We start from the raw sequence: 21,749 nt of genomic DNA, 5'->3' as shown, positions 1-21,749 counted from the left end.
GCTGTGCGCGTTACAAAACTAATTTAATAATAATAATAATAACAAAGTAACATTTGTACAAACCATTGGTCTCGGATTTAGTTATTTCAGTGCCTGTAATCATTGCTTGCCTGAGTGTGTACACCAAATGCTTAACACAGCCCTCTGATAAGCCTAACTGCTCGCCCACACTACCACAAAATAGAGCATTAGTATTATCTACTTTAGCTTCTATAAAGGCTCTCGGGATCCATTGGACTCAGAGAACACTATGTCTTACTTTGGTATAGTATATACAGGGCAGCTTCCTACACAGCTGCTACTTGACAGCTGGCATTCTTCACAAGATTACCTTCTTCAGCATTTTTATGTCCATAGAAACACACAGGGAATCAGGCTTATGATCCTTGGAGACCTTTCTGCCCCTGGATTTAAAAGTGGAAGGCGACCAACCTCCACATGTCCTTCACACGGTCAAAGATGCCAAAAGCACTGGCATTGTGGAAGCCTGTGTTTTGTTAACAAGGTGTCAGGCATTGACGGAATGCGTTGATCGTATAACCCGACACCCCATGGAGATAATACACATATTGTATCAAAGGTGCAGAGTTCACAGCATTTGTTACCCTACTATCAGTAATTTTGATGTACTTGAACAACTGTATGGATTGCATTTCTATACAATATATACAGATAAGCTAATAAAGAACAATTTGAGAAAGATGCCAAGAGCAATAGGTTTAGTCCGCCTGGTATCCATTCACAAATCGAACAGTGTTCTGAAGAAGTGGGTAGAGATGTTTACGGTTCTGCAGCCTGTGAGTTATTGACTTCTGAAGACATGCCTAAGTCTTTTCTAACAAGCGGAGTAAAGGTTCCCAGGCTTTGACTTTCCAACTTTTGCAGTAGTTCCTGTCTGCTTTCCTGAAACATGCCCAAAATAAAATGTATTGGGGCGAACTATTGATGGGGGAAGGTCTTCTGCCACACTTTTGCAGTAGTTCCTGTCTGCTTTCCTGAAACATGCCCAAAATAAAATGTATTGGGGCGAACTATTGATGGGGGAAGGTCTTCTGCCACACTAAATTTAGGCTTTCACGGTCGGGGCAGGGGGCAGTGTTGAGTGGGGAGTGTACTATGCCAATTCTAGTGTCCACCCACATCTAACCCATTTAATCGAGTTTGAAGTACCCTCTGTATCAGCAACAAACTCAAAGACAGAGGCCTGGAGGGAAATAAGCAGGGGCCTTCAGCAACCAGACAGGGGATATTTTATCCCTCTGAAGGGGAGCACAACTTATACATGTGTTTCAAACAGAGCTATCAAGCAAGATTCGACACTGTGGTGTCAACTGGAGGTATAAGTCCCCCTTCACTACCCCCCCCCCAACCCTGCATATTCTATTGTTCTCAGGGGTGTCATCGTTGCTCATTCAGATACGCCTACTGTGTGCTCCTGGGAGGAAATTCTTGCCGGGCTGACACAAGATGAGAGATGGCAGAGGATAACGCAAATTAACCTTCAGGAAGGTACAGGGTAACTTTTTATTAGTAAGTCTGCCTTAATATTTATTTGACTTCACCACTGAATTGAATTTCTGATTACTATTAAAACTAGTAGTTTAATCATTCTTCTAGCTGGCCTATTCTCAAGATACAATATTTGAATTTTAGTCTGTAGTTTTTTTTACATAGGATACTGGGCCTACCACAGTGAAAATAGCTTGTAGGGTCTTGTACTTGTATGGACATAGTAATGTTAACACCACACACCCTACCTTGTGGGCTATAAGGTTTACGTAGGGGTGACTAACAAATATTTAAATGGGAGGTTTTTACCTTTTGAAAAGGGTTATTTTAACAGGTTGAACTGCAGTAGTCAGGCTACAATGGCAGCCCTGAAGCCATGTTTTCCTATATCACACTACTAGATGGCACAATGGGGCATATGTATGAAGCCCATTTCCCGTTCGCAAACGGGCCGATTCTGAAAGGGCCGATTCTCAGAATCGGCCCGTTTGCGAAAGGGAAAAGGCCTATTGGGATGTATCATCCCTAAAGGCCCTCGCAAAATAGGGAATCGCTAAATGTGCGATTCCTTATTTTGCGAAAGCATTTAAGGAATCGCAAATTGCGATTCCTTAAATGCGATGTAAAAAGCACCCAAGTTGTGCGATTTCTCCTTAAGAAATCGCAAATTACCACCAACTTGAAGTTGGTGGTAATTTGCGATTACTTTTAAAAATTCACTTTTTTGCATTTTTCAAAGTGCCATGTGGCGCACATGCATGCCTTTGAGGCATGTATGTGTGCCATATGTGCACACATGCACATTTCAGGGGTGCAACAGGGTTTCCTTTTGACACCCTGGCACCCTTGAAAATGCATTCTCAATTTGCGATTCTCTAATTGAGAATGTCTTCCCATTCATTCCTATGGGCAAATCCTACATACATAGCGTTTTGCAATTCTCAAATAGCGATTCTCTATAAATCCCTGTTTGAGAATCGCAAATGTAATCCTTTGATAAATATGCCCCAATAAGAGGTGGAGTCGAAAAGTGACATTTTAACTTTATAAGCCATGGGTGCATTTTTTACGCTATGGCCGTATAAGAAGCTAAATATGCCAATCGGGGATTAGATCATTTCTAAAGGTTTTAGAGATCAAAGTGCATACACTGGGCATGGGACAGCAGTGTTTCAATGTGCACAGTCTAAAACCAACCAATCAATTCAGCAAAAAACGGGGGCGACCACACAAAAAGGGGCATTCTTCCACAGTAGCCATCACAAAAAAAATGAGCATTATGTCGCAAGCGCAGCCTAGTGGAACATGACCATCTAACTTTTATTAAAGTTGCAGATTTTAAGTTTTTCCTAGTTTGTGGACTCACAACCTCTGCTTGTCTTGTACTACTTTCAAAAGCACCTGGAGGGAAAGTGTGAATTTTCTCTCTTGTGATTTATCAGCCTTTGTGCAGGGCCCTGCCACAGCTTATAAAAGGAGGGCATGATTCTGAAGGCATTCTGAACTGACTGGTGCCCAAACGAACCAAACATTATTGACGTTATGTTTCCAAAAATGTTATACAAATTGTTAGAGACTTCAATATTAAAACACAGTTGCCTTATATACTTTCTTATTCTGGCCCAATTTATTTGCACCAGTACTGCAGCTTGATGATATTTATGACTACTGAGGCAATAAATGAACACTTGCTCTCCCTTGTGCCAGTATCCATGTTAGACTGAGCAGCACTGGTTTGGTTTTAACATTAAACGGACTTCTAGACAATCAGCTCTGACATCATAAGGAGGGTAACAGATCACAATGGCAACTGCACTGTAATGTTTGTACTTGCATTGGATGTTGTAGTTATTTTTAAAGGTTCTAAAGTGGCTCTGATGCTGGTTTTTATCTTTTTTCAAAGTAGTGGGTATAGCGAAACATATGATCAAAGCAAGTCCCTTTTCAGAAAAACTTAGTTTTGTGGTGGTACCCGAATCCAAACACAATATGTTTCTGTCAATGTCTACCACTTTGGCTCCCTTCGTCCTGTAGGTCATTATTTTAAATGTCAGTGTAGGCCAATAGGGAATCCATGAAGGGAGAGTTTGATGGGCTTTTGTAATTTATCATAACTGAACCATTTTGCAAACCTGATACCAGAGACCTCATAAAAAATAACTCATGTAAAACAGTAAGAAGTGGTAATGGATTAGTTGATGGATAATACTATTCTAAAAGATTGACTGAACTATCTGAGGAGCAGGTATAGTTCTATGTAAAAGAAAATTATGCCAACCTTGGTGTTATGTCTCTAATACCTCTTAGGAAATGAAGCAAATCTCAATGACATTTGACTAAGTGTTTTATAAACGGTTTCCTAAAACTGAAGGCATAATTTGTAATATTGTGGAAAAAGTCAATTAGCTTGTAAATATGAAACTAGGTAAAGAAAATGTCAAATATGTAACCAGCAATGTGAAACTAGAACACATTTCCAGTGTGTATGAGTTAGTAAAAAGAAAAACGGACTTTCAGGCACACAATTGATACATATGAGGGGTAGTAGGGCCTGTGCTTGCAAGTGAAACGAGCTTACCATCCTTGACCCCCTATCCTGCTACACGTCCACTGCGGCCAAAAAGCGAGTTGAACATAATCAATACAGTACTTCATGCAAAGGTAACACATTACCTATCAACTGTAATTCTCAAAAATGTACCTTAGGTTAGCATCTTCATAATGAGGGTGATTTACAATCGATCTACCGGTAGATAACTTCACACTTGCCATTGTAGGCATGGCGCCAGCAAACACGGCATCTAGAACAAAATGGAACAAAAAACACATTGGACTTTTAATGGCCAAAAAATAAATAATATGAATATATATATTTAACACAGAAACTCACCACAGTCAAAAACAGAAAATGAAAATACACGAGGCTTGCTGAAAATTCCAGAACCTCAAACACCACAAAACCGTTAGTCACCAAGATCCTAAATCAGTAAGAAGCATCAGCGAGAAACCAGGCCTCAAACGCCACACAACCTCGTCGCCAAAGGCAATGTAACCTAATGGCGAAGTCACAAAATTTCAAAGGCATCTGATTCACAATCTCTGTTCTTGTTCTGTTCCATTAACAGTTCTACTCCACACAATTTGGTTAGAAACGTCTGAAAAAAGGAGCAAAGCAGGATGACTAGGTCTAAGTGGAAGTTAGTGTAAGATACGCTGACAGAAAACACCGCTGATTTCGCTCCTTCTCCTTCCTCGCGGCCAAAGCATAGAGCGCCCTTCCGCTCCACCTCAGACAGACAACATCGCTCCCCATCTTCGCAAGAAACCTCAAAACCTGGCTCTTCGACAGACCCCCTCCTTGATGGAATGGAACCTGCACCCCCCCCCACCCCTAGCGCCTTGAGACCCTTACGGGTGAGTAGTTGCGCTTTAACAAACTCCTGACTCTCTTTTCTCATACATTTTTCAACACTTAAAGCAATGTTTAAACAATTAAACTAAACACCATAATGACCTTTGCACGACTTTCGACGCCAGAAGCGCAGATCCATGAAGTGACTGACTCTGGTGTGTTAAAAAAAGATAACTAGGGCCCTAAAGGGTAACATCCCTGACAAAGTCACCTGAAGCCGCCTACCGGCGGGCAGGGGTACTGCTATCAAAATCTTCCAGATCACGCCTGAAGCCTGGAATTTCATGGGTAAGGAATCTGCTGCTACATGTCTCTATGAGATGCAAACAATCTAAAAATATATCACGGAGGGCTGGAAAAGGGATTCAAAAGATAGGCTGGATATTTTTTCTCTAATATCAGGAAGTCTTCGGAATAGATAGATTATTAATTGATTAAGGTACTGTTTAGATAGTTAAACATCCTACAACTTTAACCTTTCTTCAGCCAGAAACAAATATTTGGACCTAACTGTAGGAGTCAGAGACATAAGTGTAGGAAAGTGTCCCTGTTTGCATGGTTATCCCCCACTTTTTGCCTGACATCTGATGCAACCTGACTTGATGTGTCCTACGTCCCTGCCAACCAGGTTCCCATGGCCTGTGTTCTTTCCCACAACTGTACCTTTGTATCCACAATTGGCACATCCCTGGCCACGGGTAAGCCCTTTGTAAACGGTACCATGGATACCAAGGGCACCGTGACCAGGGAAGGCCTCTAAGGGCAGCAGCACCCATTTTATCACCCATAGAGACCCTGTATCTTAACACCCACACACTGTCATTGCAGGCTGGGTGTTTTGGTACAGCGAAAAGTGAAGGGTCGACATGGCACACATCCCACTGTGCCTTGCCTGCAACTCACTTCCGGAGGCCTACCTAAGGCAACCCTCTAGCAGGGTGCACTAGCCCGCAGGTGATGGTACAGTGGCATGAGCCCTGTACCCCTACAGTGGCTAAGTCTATTCTTAGACATTGTAAGTGTAGTAAAGACACAGAGTATATGGTCTGGGAGTTGGTCATTACGAACTCCACAGCTCCATAATGGCTTTACAAAAAACTGAGAAGTTTGATAGCAAACTTCTCAGCACATTTAACCCACACTGATGCCAGTGTGGGATATAATGTACAAAGCACTCAGAGGGCATCTTAGAGATGCACCCTGAAAAGTGAACAGGCCTGGTGTGGTTCTTGAAGGGCTGCCCGCCATTTGCCACCACCAGGCAGGTTTCTGGACTCTTGGGTAGAGAGCCTTTGCTCTCTGGGTCCAGAAACAAGCCCATCCTGGGCAGAGCTGTCATCCCCCAGGACGGGCTGGGTCCACGGGGGAAGCCTAAATGGCATGCCGCCTTTGGGAGATGTCCAGCCTTTTGTTGCCCCAAGCAACTGCCTCCCACTGGTGCTGCACCCCACTTTGGGCAAGCAATCGGCTGGAAAATGAAGCTAGGTAGAGAGGTGTGCCCACCTTTGCCAACTCCGCCCTTAAGGTAGGGGAGGAGAGGTGAAGAACACATCTCAGTCCCCTCCATCTTGGAGATGAGGGGACTCAGCCAATTTGGGAGATGCTCATGCCCCCTCCCACTTGAGAAAAGTTTCAGCGCTCCGTACATCATTTCCTTGTGTTTGCTTTGTTCACCCTAAGTTGGCAGGGTATGCCCAGACGTGGGTCCCTTGCTTACTTTGCCACTGGATTCAAGCTAGCCTGGCAGAAGAGGGCTGTGAGCCCGAAACTGGTCCCAGGATGCTTGTTTCCGGTACAGGGAAGACATGGCTTGGCAGTTCGGGCTGGACTGTTCCCATAAGGCACAGGGTCAAGACAGATTTGCATATAGCTGTGTCTGAACTGGGGTGGTGAAGTGAGCTAAAGAACGATGATGAATTCAACCCATATCTGTGACTGGGGGTGAATGTCTGAAAAGTTTCATCACTCCGTCCATCATCTCCTTGTGTTTGCTCAGTATATTTTACCTACCTGTACCAAGTCCTGCTCGGTTCTAAAAGTAAAATTCAAGTATACCTTCTCTTATACTTACCCAATTGGTCTGGATTCCGTATCTGAGTGTGTGCATCACTCTTGATTAAGTGAATATATTAAATGCTTAACACACCCTCTGGATAAGCCCAACTGCTCACCCACACTACCACAAAGAGAGCTGTTACTACTTACCTAGTTTAGCCTCTGCCATACCTCTAGGGACTCCCTGGACTCTGTGCACACTATACCTTACTTTGGTATGGTATATACAGAGCCAGATTCCTACAATAAGTTGCTGTTTTCAGAAGTGCACACATGATGGGTAAAGTGAGGGACTAGCTAACGGAGAGGAAATAGGCTGTCTTTAATCACTCCTCGGGAGAAAAAAGACATGGATGAGAGACACACAGAGGGTAATCCATTTATCTTAGTTCAAGGAGATGCCCCCCTAGTCAGTTATACTGCCCTGGCTTATAAAGACGTCTGCCTTTGGCCAAGTTTATGTCATACAAATGCCAGAAACATACCTAATCACAAGCAGATGTGCACGTCTTCCTTTAAAACCTCTTCTTTAGATGCGTGTCTTTTTGAAACACGTCTGTAGCGGGATTACTTTATTCACTATTAGTTGCAAACTGTAGTGTTTTCAGTACCATAAATGAGTTAGCTAAAAAAACAAAAAGACTGGCAACAGTTGTCAAGCATGGGAATGGGGCACTTTGCAGCAAAATATATAGTTGTGCTGTTTTAGTTTGTGAAACGTGTTGTGTCAAGCTTTCACCATTCAGACAGGCACACAATTCCAACACACTTGCGCAACTCCATCCTGCACTGAATATTAAAAGCGATGGTGTTTGGAATATATTATACAATGAATAATGACTCATAAGCAAGGATAAACTAGCCATTCAGACAGAATAAAAGATTACTAAAAGATCAAATATGATTATAATTGTTTGGATTCTCCATAGAAAGAAACAATAACTAGATCAAATCTGAAAACAAGTCTGTGAACCTTGCATCTCATCAGCAAGCACGCTAAGTGCGAGAAACAATAAAGAGATGAGATATCTCTGAAAATCAAAATGTAACAGATTTAATAAGAGACAAGTCTTCCATGCTGCTGCTTTCCACAACAAGGCCACACAGTGTCTGCCCCTTCCAGACAAAACCATAAATAGCTGTAGGAAAGTGTCCTTTTTTGCATGGTTACTCCCCACTTTTCGCCTGACATCTGATGCAATCTGATGGATAAGCCCTGGGTCCCTGCCAATCCGGATCCCAGGGTCAGTGTTCTTTACCAAAACGGTACCATTGTACCCACAATTGGTCAATCTCTGGCCACAAGTAGCCCCTTGTAAAAGGTACTATGGGTACCAAGTGCACTGTGACCAGGGAAGGCTTCTAAGGGCTGCACCTTAGGCCCGCTATTTGGGGTAGTTCGTGCTAAGGCCATCATAACTTTTCGTCCACATAAGGTATCCATGCCAAATTTGCATCCTTTTTTCCCAACATCTTGGGGATTCTCAAGGCACTCAGGGTTTGTGGATTCCCCTAGACGGGACCAAGAAATTAGCCAAAATACAGCTACTTTTTTGGGGGGGGAGGGGTGGAAGAAGTGCTGCAGAAGGAAGCGTCTGTTTTTTCCCCTGCAAACGGCATCAGCAAAGCATTGAGGTGCTAAAATCACCATCTTCTCAGCTTTCAGGAACAGGCAGACTTGAATCAGAAAAACACATTTTTCAACACAGTTTTGCCATTTTACTGGGACACAGCCCATTTCCCTACATTTCTATGTGTTCATCCTCCTTCCAGTTAGTGGTAGAATCATGTGTGAAAGCCATGGTGGATACTGGAAAACAATACATTTCTGAAAAGTAGGCAACATTCTTAATTTAGCAAGGGGTCATAAGTGTAGATCCTTCAAGGTTTGCCCGTAAAAGATATGAGTTGAAATAAGAAAATCAGAAGCCAGGTTCAGAGGAAATGCCAATCGGGCAAGGCTGGGAGGCAGGAGTGGAACCGGGCCCCTGGGAGACCCAGGCCCTGGTGCCACCTGACTGAGAACTGCTGGACCACAAGGGGATCCTAAGTACCCTGACACTAGTAATCCGGAGGAAGGCTACCAGCATTTCTTGTAATCCGTATGCACTGAGTGACAGAGGAGACCACTGGCAAGAACGTACCCAACCTTCTGGAACCTGACCTGGGCTTGAGGAAGCAAATGAGCCCTCATCAGAATTTCAGACAGGAGAGATGTTGGCTTCATGTCCCTTGAAACAACAGCCAAGGCTGACCAAGCAGTCCATCCCTCAACAGACCAAGAGTGCCTAATCGATGTACGAGTTACTTACCTTCGGTAACGATGTATCTGGTAGAGACTTTGTCTATCCGCAGATTCTTTAACTTAGAATATCCCCAGGCGTCAGACAGGATGCAAAGAATTTTTGCAGCAGCACCTCTGCGCGTTGGGGGACGGCGCCACACGACCCCGCCCTGATGTCGTCGAAGTACGTGACATCCGCGAGGTCATATAAATCCCTGCCGGTGCGCTGTCAGTTTTCTTCGGAGAAACTTTTCCGCTGCACAATGCGGAGCCACCAACAAAAAACTGTGAAAGTATGGGAATAGTGTGCGAGGGGTGAAAATCCGTGAATAAAGAAGGAGGATGGTAGAAGACACCATCATAAAAGACAGAAATAGACACTGCCTACATATAAGTGGAAAGCTATGAGAAAGAGCCCCGCAAGCTAAGCGAAGACCCTTGCCCAAGTGCAACAAGGGAAGAACATCCCAAAAGACAGAATTAGACTGATATTGCCATGTAGACCTATGCAGTCTAGTAAGAACGGAACACAGAAAGAACAACAGTCCACTGTAGGAAGGTTTGAAAAGACTGGCCTTTTCCCTATAATAAAGGAGGTTGGAAACGGAGCACAACCGATCCCGAAAGAGGAAGACCAAGAGGAGACCAGGACCCCGAGTTAATAGAGAAGGCGGAAAGAAGGGAAGGTAACTGGAGAGGAAAACGAATCTCCTCGTGAATCAAATGGCACCATATTACAGGAAAGAAGCCCCTCAGCAGAAGTTAACTGTATATGGAAAAACTCAGAGGGGTGCAACAATCTGAACTCCCTTGAGAGATAACCCAATGGCAACTGAAGAGGCTAGTGGAGAACACCACTCTGCAAGGTCCTCGCAGAATGGGGAGGCTGGGCGGGCGTTAAGGAATCTGTGGCTAGACAACATCTCTACCAGATACATCGTTACCAAAGGTAAGTAACTCGTACATCTGGCAGAAGATTCCTTAACTTAGAATAGATACCACAGCCATACCCCAAAGGGGAGGTGGGTCTGCGACAGAACCATAGAAAGTGCCAAGCATGTGATCCGGCAACAGAGTGACAGATAAAGGGGGAGGCTGTGTCGGAACAGCCAGACAGCAACCCAAGCAGCTCGGAAGAGCATAAATAACGGGAATGCTAGGCATCCTAAAAAATGCCATAATAGCGCTACACCATATCCGTATAAAAATGACAGTTAGAACGGCATGAGCCATAAACCCGAACAAAGAAAGAGAGAGAGAAAGAGAGGAAGAAGGACCTCTGTCCGCTAAATGGCACACAATGAGTACACCGACCAAAGGTCGAAAAGAACCTGAAGAGATTCAACCAGAGCCTAACAGACTAGCCTAGAGAAGGAAGGCTGAAGGAGCTGGTGCCAAGAGCCCAAAGGCAACAGCTAGAACCCGAGCAATGTGTGGGGAATATCAGGCAAGACAGGAAACACGCCAAGTGCACACCCAAATCCCAAAAAGGGAAAACAGGGGCGAATAGCAGCACTTTTTTAAACCCGCTGAAGCAGGTAGAACAAGCATTTGCAATGCAATAGGTCTTGCATTCGCGAGAGTTTGAGCTATTTTTGTTGTAAATGACATTGCCTTTTATTTATGCTTTGGTTTTTGAAACATAAATAAAAGCAATTATCATTTACAATGCCAATAGGTCAAACTCGCGTATATGCGAGACCTATTGCATTGCAAATGCTTCTTGTTACCGAAAAGCCCTTTCCACAGCGCATACTGGCTCTTTTAACTTTACTCACAAAAACAAACAAGTACAGGTAAAGAACAAGATGGCTTTGTGTTACCAAAAGTACAATGCTCCAGCACTGGAGTTATAATCAACATAGTGGCAGAACTTAAATCCCAATGACAGGAGTCAGGAGGCCTCACAAGGAACATATTAACCTGTAATAATGTGCTAGAATCTGTTGGAGGAATATGGTTAAAGACCAGTGTGCACACTGATGAGAGGCATGCGAGTCCAGGACAGTGTCACCTATGAATGAGCAGTGCGGACCCTGAGTAACAGTCTCTTAATCATACAGTTTTGCCATCTGCACTAGTCCTGTTATCATCAGCGCTATTCTTATTGTTGTCATCGGCACTAGTCTCGTTGTCATCGGCACTAGTCATGTTGTTATCAGCACTAATCTCTTTGTTATCATCAGCGCTATTTTCGTTGTTGTCATTAGTGTTGTCATCAGCACTAGTCCCATTGTTGTCATCAGCGCTATTCTCACTGTTCTCGTTAGCACTAGTCCCACTGATATCATCGGAGATATAGTCATTGTTATCATCAGTGCTATTATTGTTGTCATGAGCACTAGTCCCATTGTTATCAGAGCTATTTTCATTGTTCAGCCTCAATTGCAGGTCACTCCCATAGCACAAGGGAGATATTCATGACCTCCTCGCTGACTCCCAGCCTGATGCCGTTTTCCTCACAGAGACTTGGTTAAACGATAGCAGCGGTCCCGATATTGCTCACAGACTTCCCCCTAATTACACGTACTTGGAAAGAATCGTGCTCCTACACGTGCAAATGGCATGACTTATGTTTCAAAGACTTCAAACTCTTGCTCTTCCCTAACTTCACCCTTTCTGGGACCTTAATCTATCGCCCCCCAGAACCAGCAGGACCTTGGGCGGCTGCACTTCCTGACCTCATTGCCCCCCTACTACTACAAGCCACTCATTTTTTGATATTGGGTGACCTGAATTTACATTTAAATGAAACTTCTTGCCCCACCAGCTCCAATCTCATTGCCGATTTGGCCGCTATGAATGTCATTCTCCACAACTCAGGCCCTACTCATAAAGCTGGAAATTTATTAGATCCTATTTTTCTCAACCTTACTACTATTTCGTGCAAAACTGCTACTCCGATTCCATGGTCCGAACATTTTCTGGTAGAATTCCAGGTTAAACATGAACAGTGCCTTAAGAGTTCTTCTCTCCTGTCTGGGTCAAGAAACTGTAGAAACGGGAAAGACCTAGATATTAACAGACTTAACCTCCTTCTTAACAAATCAATGCCGGTTACCTCGATATCTAACTTAGATGACGATGAGGTCATCCATAAATGGCTAACCTCTTCTATTGACGCATGCCTCCGGCAGACTATGAAGAAACGTAATTTTCATCGCCCTCCAGCCCCTTGGTTCTCAGAAAAAATGAAATGTAAAAATTAAGAAAGATGCTGGCGAAAAAACTATGAGCCAGCAAAAAAATCCATGTATAAACGGGCCTTAAACAACTATCACTTAATGTGTAGGGCAGCTCGGGTGGAGCACCCGAATCATACTATTTTACATTCACAAAACTGCCCTAAAGTATTGTTCAAAGTAGTGAAGGAACTATCTGGTGCAGCTTGTCAGCCCGAACCTCCAAGTTTGGACTCTAAACAATGTGATGCTCTGGTGGAATTTTTCGTAGAGAAAATCGATAACATCTACTCTGAATTTAACAAAAAGACGACAACATTAATAAATTCGCAACCCAATCACCCTGCAACACAATGCCTCTCACAGGAAGCCATTCAAGCTAACAGTGACGTCCTACTAGACAAATGGACCCCACTTGATATTTCTTCCTTCCGTAGTATTCTCACAAGCATTAAATCTGGCTCCCTCAATGATCCGGTTCCCTCCTCTATACTTCCAAAATTTTACCTACCAATACTCAACATTGTCATGGAAGTACTTAACACATCATTATGTGAGGCAAAGGTTCTGGCGGCCTGGAAACACGCTATGGTCCTCCCCCTGCTAAAAAAGGCCAACTCTGACCCTGAGGTCCTCTCTACTTCCTGTTCTCTCCAAAGTTCTAGAAAAACACATCAAAATCCAGCTTACGAATTTTGTTGAGGCACAAATTATCCTGCATCCGTCCCAATCGGGCTTTAGAGCAGGCTTTTCAACAGAAGCGACACTTCTGGGAGTCACTGAGAACATTCGTCAACAGGTTGACAGGAGAGACGGTGGCACTTATTTTATTAGATTTAAGTGCAGCGTTTGACACGGTTTCTAACACTTTTCTCCTAAAAATCCTCCAATCCAGTGGCATAACCGGCACGGCACTCAAATGGCTGTCCAGTTTTTTGTCAAACAGGACCTTTCAGGTCTTTTCCTCAAGTGCTCATTCCAAGACTCAGGTTTCCCAGTGTGGAGTCCCTCAGGGCTCCATACTCAGTCCATTGCTCTTCAACATCTACGTTAGCCCCCTGGCTACGATTGCTGCGCAAGCTGGGCTAACAATATACTCTTATGCAGATGACACCCAGCTCATCTTCTCGCTCTCCTCCAAGGAGACCTCAAAGACATCCTCTCTCCAGCCGGGACTAAAAAAGATTGCCGGCTAAATGCACGCAAACAAACTAAAATTAAATGGTGGGAAAACTGAACTCCTCATTTTCGGTAAAAATAAAACTCTCTGGGGCCCCCATCATTGGCCACCACAAATGGGCGATCCTCCCCTCCCATCACAATCGACTCGTAACCTGGGCGTTATCATAGATGACCAATTGTCGAAATTGTCGATGAAGCAGAAAGTGATTAAAGTTGCCTCCACCTGCTTTGGTTCTCAAGCGGCTTAGGAAAATTCTTTGGATGCTTCCTTCCTCCACACAAAAAACTGTCATCCAGGCCTTCGTAGTGTCCAAATTGGACTACGGCAATGTACTTCACCTGGGGGGCGAGCAAGAAAGTGCTGTGCAAGCTGCAAGTAGTCCAGAACTCTGCAACTAGACTGCTTTGCCAGTTTCTCAGAATGGCGTCTACTTCAGTCTTACTTTGGGAACTACACTGGCTAAGAACTGACAATCGTGTCAAATTCAAAGCCCTCTGCTATATGCACAGAGTAAATTTTATTTGGGTTTAGCTCCCCACTATCTTCGTGCTTTGGTGCACCATTACCATCTCCCACGCCAACTACTTCGATCCTCTAATCAATCCAAATTTCAGGTTCCCAGGATCAAACTAGCCAGAATGGGAGGACAGTCCTTTGCTTATCTGGCTCCCTCCCTTTGGAACTCTCTACCAATTCATTTATGTCTCGAAAAGCACTACCTTAAATTTCGCAAAGGTTTAAAAACTTGGCTTTTTAATCAGTAGATCCTGCTTATACCTCTTGTCTTGCGTGCCCGTAGGCGCCAGGAAACCTCCGGGTAGCTGTGCGCCATATAAATTTAATAAATAAAAAAATTATAAAAAATAAAATTCTCATTGTTGTCATGGGCACTAGTCCCATGGCTATAAGTGCTATTCTCATTGTTGTCATGGGCACTAGTCCAATTGTTATCATCAGTGCTATTATCATTGTTGTCATGGGCACTAGTCCCATTGTTATCATCAGTGCTATTCTCATTGTTGGCATCGGCACTAGTCCCATTGTTATCATCAGTGCTATTCTCATTGTTGGTATGGGCACTAGTCCCATTGGTATATTAAGTGCTATTCTCATTTTTGGTATGGGCACTAGTCCCATTGGTATCATCAGTGCTATTCTCATTGTTGGCATCAGCACTAGTCCCATTGGTATCATCAGCGCTATTGTCATTGTTGTCATGGGTACTAGTCCCATTGTTATCATCAGTGCTATTCTCATTGTTGGCATCTGCACTAGTTCCATTGTTATCATTAGTGCTACTCTCATGATTCGCATCGGCACTAGTCCCATTGTTAACATCAGTGCTATTCTCATTGTTGGCATCGACACTAGTTCCATTGTGATCATCAGTGCTATTCTCATTGTTGGCATCGGCACTAGTCCCATGGTTATCAGTGCTATTCTCATTGTTGACATAGACACTAATTCCATTGTTATCATCAGTGCTATTCTCATTGTTGTCATCGGCACTAGTCCCATTGTTATCATCAATGCTATTCTCATTGTTGGCATGGGCACTAGTCCCATTGGTATCATCAGTGCTATTCTTATTGTTGGCATGGGCACTATTCCCATTGGTATCATCAGCGCTATTCTCATTGTTGGCATCGGCACTAGTCCCATTGGTATCATCAGCGCTATTCTCATTGTTGACATCGGCACTAGTCCCATTGGTATCATCAGCGCTATTCTCATTGTTGTCATGGGCACTAGTCCCATTGTTATCATCAGTGCTATTCTCATTGTTGGCATCGGCACTAGTACCATTGTTATGATCAGTGCTATTCTCATTGTTGGCAGGAGCACTAGTACCATTGTTATCATCAGTGCTATACTCATTGTTGGCAGGAGCACTAGTCCCTGTAACAGTCACCCGAATATAAGGTCCATGGCCAGCTGCATATCTGATGGTCACTGAGTTACATTGGTAAAAGGTTTCTGCTCCAGTCCACCCTGCCTGTAGCACAGCGCCTCACTGTGAGGACAGAGGATGAGGTGTTAAGAATAAGAGAACAGAAAGCGCACCAGCAAGAAAGTAGATGAGGCACATTCGGGCTAATGAAGTGTCCGAGACCAATGGAATAGGAGGCAAAGAAACACTGAAGGCTACGCATCTCCAAAAAGATCAAACAATAGGAACCGGTGGGTCGCACACTTCCAGCTGCACTCACAGTTTTAATTGCATTTACATAGCACTTACTACCCGTGGCGAGGCGTTGAGTTATGCAGGACATACTAAATAGCCCACACTACCTCTCAGAAGTCATCCCACTTACATTTACTGTCACTCCCTTCTAACTTGTACAAAGCTCTGCAGTCTAAATATGGCTCGCGCTACTGCACCACGCTTCCCTGTTAAATGGATCCCAAAAAAAAGAAGCCAGCAAGTGGTGCGTGCACACGCGCCACTATGAGCCATGTGGTTTTAATTATCGCGCCCGTGTCTGGATAATTAAAACCACATGACGGCCGGTGCGCGTAATAGACACCAATAGGCCATGGGCGGAGCAATGTGTCCGCCTTTGGCCTATTGCGTGCTGACTTTCATTACAAAGCGATACCAAAGGGGATGATGGACGTAGCGTTTGAGCAAATCAAACACTCACCCCCAGTCAACTGGTCTGGGTTTAATCCATCACCATCCCTTAGCTCACTCCACCACCCCAGTTCAGACATGGCCATATGCAAATCAGTCTGACCCTGTGCCTCATGGGAACAGTCTAGCCTGAACTGCCAAACCATGTCTTCCCTGGACTGGAAACAAGCATCCTGGGACCGGTTTCGGATTCATAATCCTCATTAGCCAAGCTATCTTTAATCCAGTGGTCGAGTGAGCAAGGGACCCACGTCTGGGCATACCCTGCCAACTTAGGGAGAACAAAGCGATATCAAAGGGGATGAAGGACGGAGCGTTTGAGCAAATCAAACACTCACCCCCAGTCAACTGATCTGGGTTTATTCCATCACCATTCTTTAGCTCACTCAACCACCCCAGTTCGGACATGGCAATATGCAAATCAGTCTGACCCTGTGCCTCATGGGAACAGTCCAGCCCGCACTGCCGAACCATGTCTTCCCTGGACCGGAAACAAGCATCCTGGCACCGGTTTCGGATTCCTAATCCTCATCAGCCAGGCTATCTTGAATCCAGTGGTAGAGTGAGCAAGGGACCCACGTCTGGGCATACCCTGCCAACTTAGGGTGAACAAAGCGATACCAAAGGGGATGATGGACGGAGAGTTTGAGCAAATCAAACACTCACTCCCAGTCAACTGATATTGGTTGAATCCATCACCATTCTTTAGCTCACTCCACCACCCCAGTTCAGACATGGCCATATGCAAATCAGTCTGACCCTGTGCCTCATAGGAACAGTCCAGCCCGAACAGCCAAACCAATCCTTCAATACAAGACGCACGCTAAGTCCAATAGTGTGCCACAAAAGTAAAAGCACAAGCACGAGCATGTGTGATTCCTAGCTCGATTTTCAAACCCACTCCAAGAGGTCTCTCCCTGCGCACTGCAACGCTAGGCGCGAGACCTAAAAATGCAGCAAGCAAACGGGCATGGAGACCTTAAAGTGGCGTAGACAAAAAGCATAAGAGTGCCCGACAGGGCAGTATGAAGCCAATGTGGGAAACAACCCACAAGATAGACTTGCAGGTAGTTGCCAAGGACCACTGACAGCAGAAGAGCTGTCCTGCAGGCATAGCTTTTACAATAGTAAGAGACAATTTGGAAAGAATCGTGGGAAGAGTCTCAGAGTCCGACACCAAACACTCCAGAAAAGACATGTACAGTGTCTAATACCAAAATGGAAGCAGTTGTCAAATTGGGAAATCACCCCAGTAAGCGGAAGCAAGGAGGACCTTATGGGCAACTTGCAAACAACTCAGAAAGCTCACCCGCACATGGAGACATAGGTCCAGACCTCGCAGACTCGAAAAGAGGTGGCGACGCAGGAAGGGGAATACCATGGCAACCGGCATGTATACATAAATGTATAACATAAATATGTAGAGACAGAGCTAGCCAGGAGCATGAACCATGTCCATACCGGATCATACGTAGCCCAGTAAGGGCAGGCAGGACCTGCTTAGAAGAGGAGATCATGAAACCTCCCAAGGAGGTGGAACAGGCAAATGACAGGATAACCCATGGCGTATAGAAGATGAACACCTTACAAAACCTTACAACAGACCACAAAGGGATGCATGGAGCCCACAGGTTCTCCAGGCCCGGTGAGTTAAGGAGAGCTATATAATAGCATACAAGTACTCCACATGGAGTATGCACACCCCAAATAACGGGGAACACCTCTTGGGGCAATAAAGCCAAGCCAAAAGAGCGCAGTAACAAACCAAACCCGTGAACATAAGTTCCGAGCCCTATGACATTACCGAGCTGAGCCACCGGCTCAATACCACAGTCAGAGGACCAGACAGAGCAAACTGTGGAACACTGCCATAGCAGGCCAACAGTCAGTTCAAAGCAAAACGCATCCAGGGATGCCAATAAAATGGTAATTACCCATGACCACAGAAAGAAAACGTAAGGCTCACTGCCCATGTTAAACTCAGAGCACATCTATAAGGATGCTAAATAAAAAGGTACCACCACGGAAGACAGGCAGAAGAAGACCTGAGTGGGAGGATGAAAGCCCGCAAGGAGCCGGTGAACTGCCAATTCGGCATGAGCATCAAACAGCAAAACCCCAGCAAAGGGTAAGTCAACCAGTCGCTCCCGGATATATTCAGGAAGGACGCTATCTCGCAACCAAGCATGACGCCTTAAGGCAACAAAACCCGCCATAGCTCAGCCTAAAGAATCCTCAATATCTAGGCTGAGTGGATTGTGAATTCGGCAAGGTCGCGGCCATGCTGGAGGAGGTGAAGGAGACCAACGCGAGCACCTTCAGAGGTGGCAGAGTCCCACAGGGCAGAGGTAGCCAGAGCGAAATCACACACTGTATTTAAAGACCATAGGGCTGCACTAGTGGATGCAAAGATGTTCCTACCCCATGACTTAAGCCATCAGGACTCCCAAAGGTAGGAAGGGTTAGTTGGGGCAGATAAGGAAAGAAAGTATGTAAAACAAACCCCTGCGCATCAGGGTGCACAAAAAGATAAACAGGATCATGTGGAGCTGGACGATGGTGGTGCAAAACTGAACAAGCCACCGCGTCACCTGAAGCAGGCCGAACCCAGGTACCCAAAAGGGCATCATAAAGGGAAGCCTCAAAGGGGAGAAGCGGCTCCACATTCCCAGACCCATGGTGAAGGACCTCAAGCAAGGGATCCACAGACAAGGGGGCAGAAGGGGGTTGCATGTTTAAAATGCGAGTGGCCAATGAGACCACTCTCAGAAAAGCCGCACTAGCCTCAGTAGCCCTCTGCGGAGGAGACAACAGCTCATCAGCGGGGGAGGGATGTAAGCTGACCCTCCCAAGACACTGAGGGTGCAACCAATGCCCCACTGAAGGGAGCCCCATTGAAGAATGAGGATCCTGATGGGGCTCCTGGGGAGGCGAAGAGCCTGCCGGATCTGGAAGCACCTGAGGAGGCTCCACAAATTCCAAGGGGGCACTGGCAAGAATACCTCTGCCGTTGCCATGCATGAGGGCGACGCCGAACTCTCTCCAGAGGCCTCCAGAGAAGAGTCCGCAACCTGGCATCGACACAGCGCCAAAACGATGCATGCCAGCACTGATCGTGCCTTGGCAGTCGCCATCTCGGTTGCATCCGGCGCCGTCCGGCACCGAAACCACGACAAGGTCCCCTTCCAAAGAAGGAGCAGGAGCCGGAGAGTCAAGCTTTCGGCGCCACTCCGGAGTCCACTCAGCCTCAACCACGACAGGCTCCGACTCCGGAGAAAGAGCGGAGGTCGAGCCGGGGAGGCGAGCCTACGGCACCGGAACAGCTTCGACCCCGGCTCCGGACAGGCAGCCGCCTGCCCTGAAGGCCAGGGTGTGCTCAAGGCAGGGCTATGAGCACCGACAGGCACCTGCGATGCCACAGGGAGCCCAGCAGGGCTATGCGACACGGTAGAGGCGCTGTGGGTCATTGAGGGGGACCCAGCTGGTCCGCGCCCGGACGACTCCATGTGGACCATAGAGGGGGATCCTACCGGGCCGCACTCGAACGACACCACATCTCCAACGTTCCTGGGGGGCAAAGGCTCAATTGACACAGGGGGTGAACCCACCGGCGAGTCCGTCAGGGATCCCACAAGAAGTGGAGGCCCCAAGGACGTCCCAGGAACGGGAGAGGACCCAAGGGAGGCCTGCAAAGCCGTGGCATAAGCCTCCATTTAGGCCCGAGTCGCCCCCACACCCAGAAAGGGCGGATAGAGGGGGGCGACTGTTGGGAGCGCACGTCCGGAATGTTCCAGGAACCGGTGCCCCTGACAACAGAAGAAAGGGAGGTCGAAGACCTCGGCGACATGCGCCTCAACTTACCAAGTGGTGAGCGACGGCCCTGGGCCCCAGAGGGCGATTGACGGCGGAACCGGACAGTAGAGGGACCTACCGACGATGAAGAGGTCAGGGGACGAGACGACTCCGACCGGGACAGCTGTGCCGAGAGAAGCTTCTACGGCGCTCCGGACGAGACTTCGACTTCAGGCGTTGGCAGGCTTCCCAGTCCATGGAGTCATGGTGTTCGCCCAGACACCACATACAAATAAGATGCGGGTCCATCGCGGACATCTGCCGCGAACAGGAATTACAAGTTTTAAAGCCCGAAGGCATCGCGCACTGTTCCTGATACGAAGTGTCGAAAAAAAGGCCTGAAAACAGGACAGAGAAACCGCTCACTCCAGATCCGCGTTGCACGTGGAAAAGAAGGAAACTGACTTCAGCGCACCGGAAAGGACTTATATGGCCTCACTGACGTGGACGTGGACGACATCAGGGCGGGGTCTTGTGGCGCCATTCCCCAGCGCGCAGAGGTGCTGCTGCTGCAAAACAATTCCAGATCCAGTATGACGCCTGGGGATATTCTAAGTTAAGGAATCTGTGGCTAGATGTCTCTATCAGATAGGAATATATGGCGCTGGCCGGACCCTCCCCAGGCAGGCTGCTCTGCACTGTGATGTGATGTCAGTTTCGTCTCCCTGCCTGCTCTTGGGGAAGGCAGGCTCGGATGAAAGGCCCATCGGGCAGGGCCTGGAGGCAGGAGCAGACCCTGGTTCCTAGGGACCAGCCTGTGCACTGGCAGCACCCAGCTGAGAACCACAAGGGCGTCCATAGTACCCTGTTCCGAGTAATCCGAAGGAAGAGTACCCCCTTTCTTATAATCTGTGTGCATCGAGTGACAGTGGGGGACCGAAGGCGCAAATGCACCTGACCTCCTGGAGCCCTGGCTGGGCTCGAGGAAGCAAATGAGCCCTCAGTGGGACTTCCAGGGCAGCCTGACCATCTGGTCGCCCCACTGTAATGTATTGCGCCAGAAGGCCAAAGGGCTCACAGGACGGCCATCTGGTCACACTGTGCCTTAACAAAAGGGTTTACACTTCTCCGTGGAGGGGGCGGGGACTCTGAGCCCGGGTCCTCAGAGCCCCAGCTGGGCCTCGGGCACAAGGCCGCGAGGGGCCTGGATAGAGGCCAGCTGGTACCTTGACATGCCGGCATTGCAGGGGAGGCCTCCCTGGGCCTGACAGACCCCCGTCCCGGGCGTCAGAAGTGTGGCAGGCCAAAGGACGGAGCACAACCCACTCCGGGGCATGGCGGTGCCCCGGGACCTGGTCAGAGGTCCTGGACCAGGGCGCGCCCAAGAGGCCTCCCCGGGCCCCCATCCCAGATACTTTGAAACACTGCAGGAGCAGGACAGGGCCCAAGATGCTGGGTCCCCACCACAGGGCCCCGGTTGGAGCTTCTGAACCCTGCGAAGCCTCCTCAGGCATTATGTACTCCTGTCCCAGGACCTTGGTGGAGCGGCAGGCCAGAGGACAGAGCCCAGGGTTGGAGGGACTGCCCAGGGGCCCAGTGAGGCCCCAGTAAGACGTCCTAGACCGAGGTGAGCAGGGGAGGCTTCCCTGGGCACCCAGGACCCATTCGGGTGCTTGGACATGGGGCTGGACACAGGA

At 46.9% G+C, this 21,749-nt stretch overlaps 1 protein-coding gene across 1 annotated transcript in view; it reads right to left on the bottom strand.

Moving 5' to 3' along the window:
• Window positions 1-21,749, bottom strand: part of DPY19L1 (dpy-19 like C-mannosyltransferase 1) — a 543,661-nt gene that overhangs the window by 44,019 nt on the left and 477,893 nt on the right. The window contains exon 20 of the mRNA XM_078688229.1: window positions 4,211-4,310. Coding sequence (XP_078544355.1) covers window positions 4,211-4,310 — 100 coding nt within the window. The remainder of the gene's footprint in view (window positions 1-4,210; window positions 4,311-21,749) is intronic.

Source organism: Lissotriton helveticus, chromosome 4_1, assembly GCF_964261635.1.
Source record: "Lissotriton helveticus chromosome 4_1, aLisHel1.1, whole genome shotgun sequence".
Lineage (NCBI taxonomy): Eukaryota > Metazoa > Chordata > Amphibia > Caudata > Salamandridae > Lissotriton > Lissotriton helveticus.
This window is presented reverse-complemented; position numbering and strand designations above follow the sequence as displayed.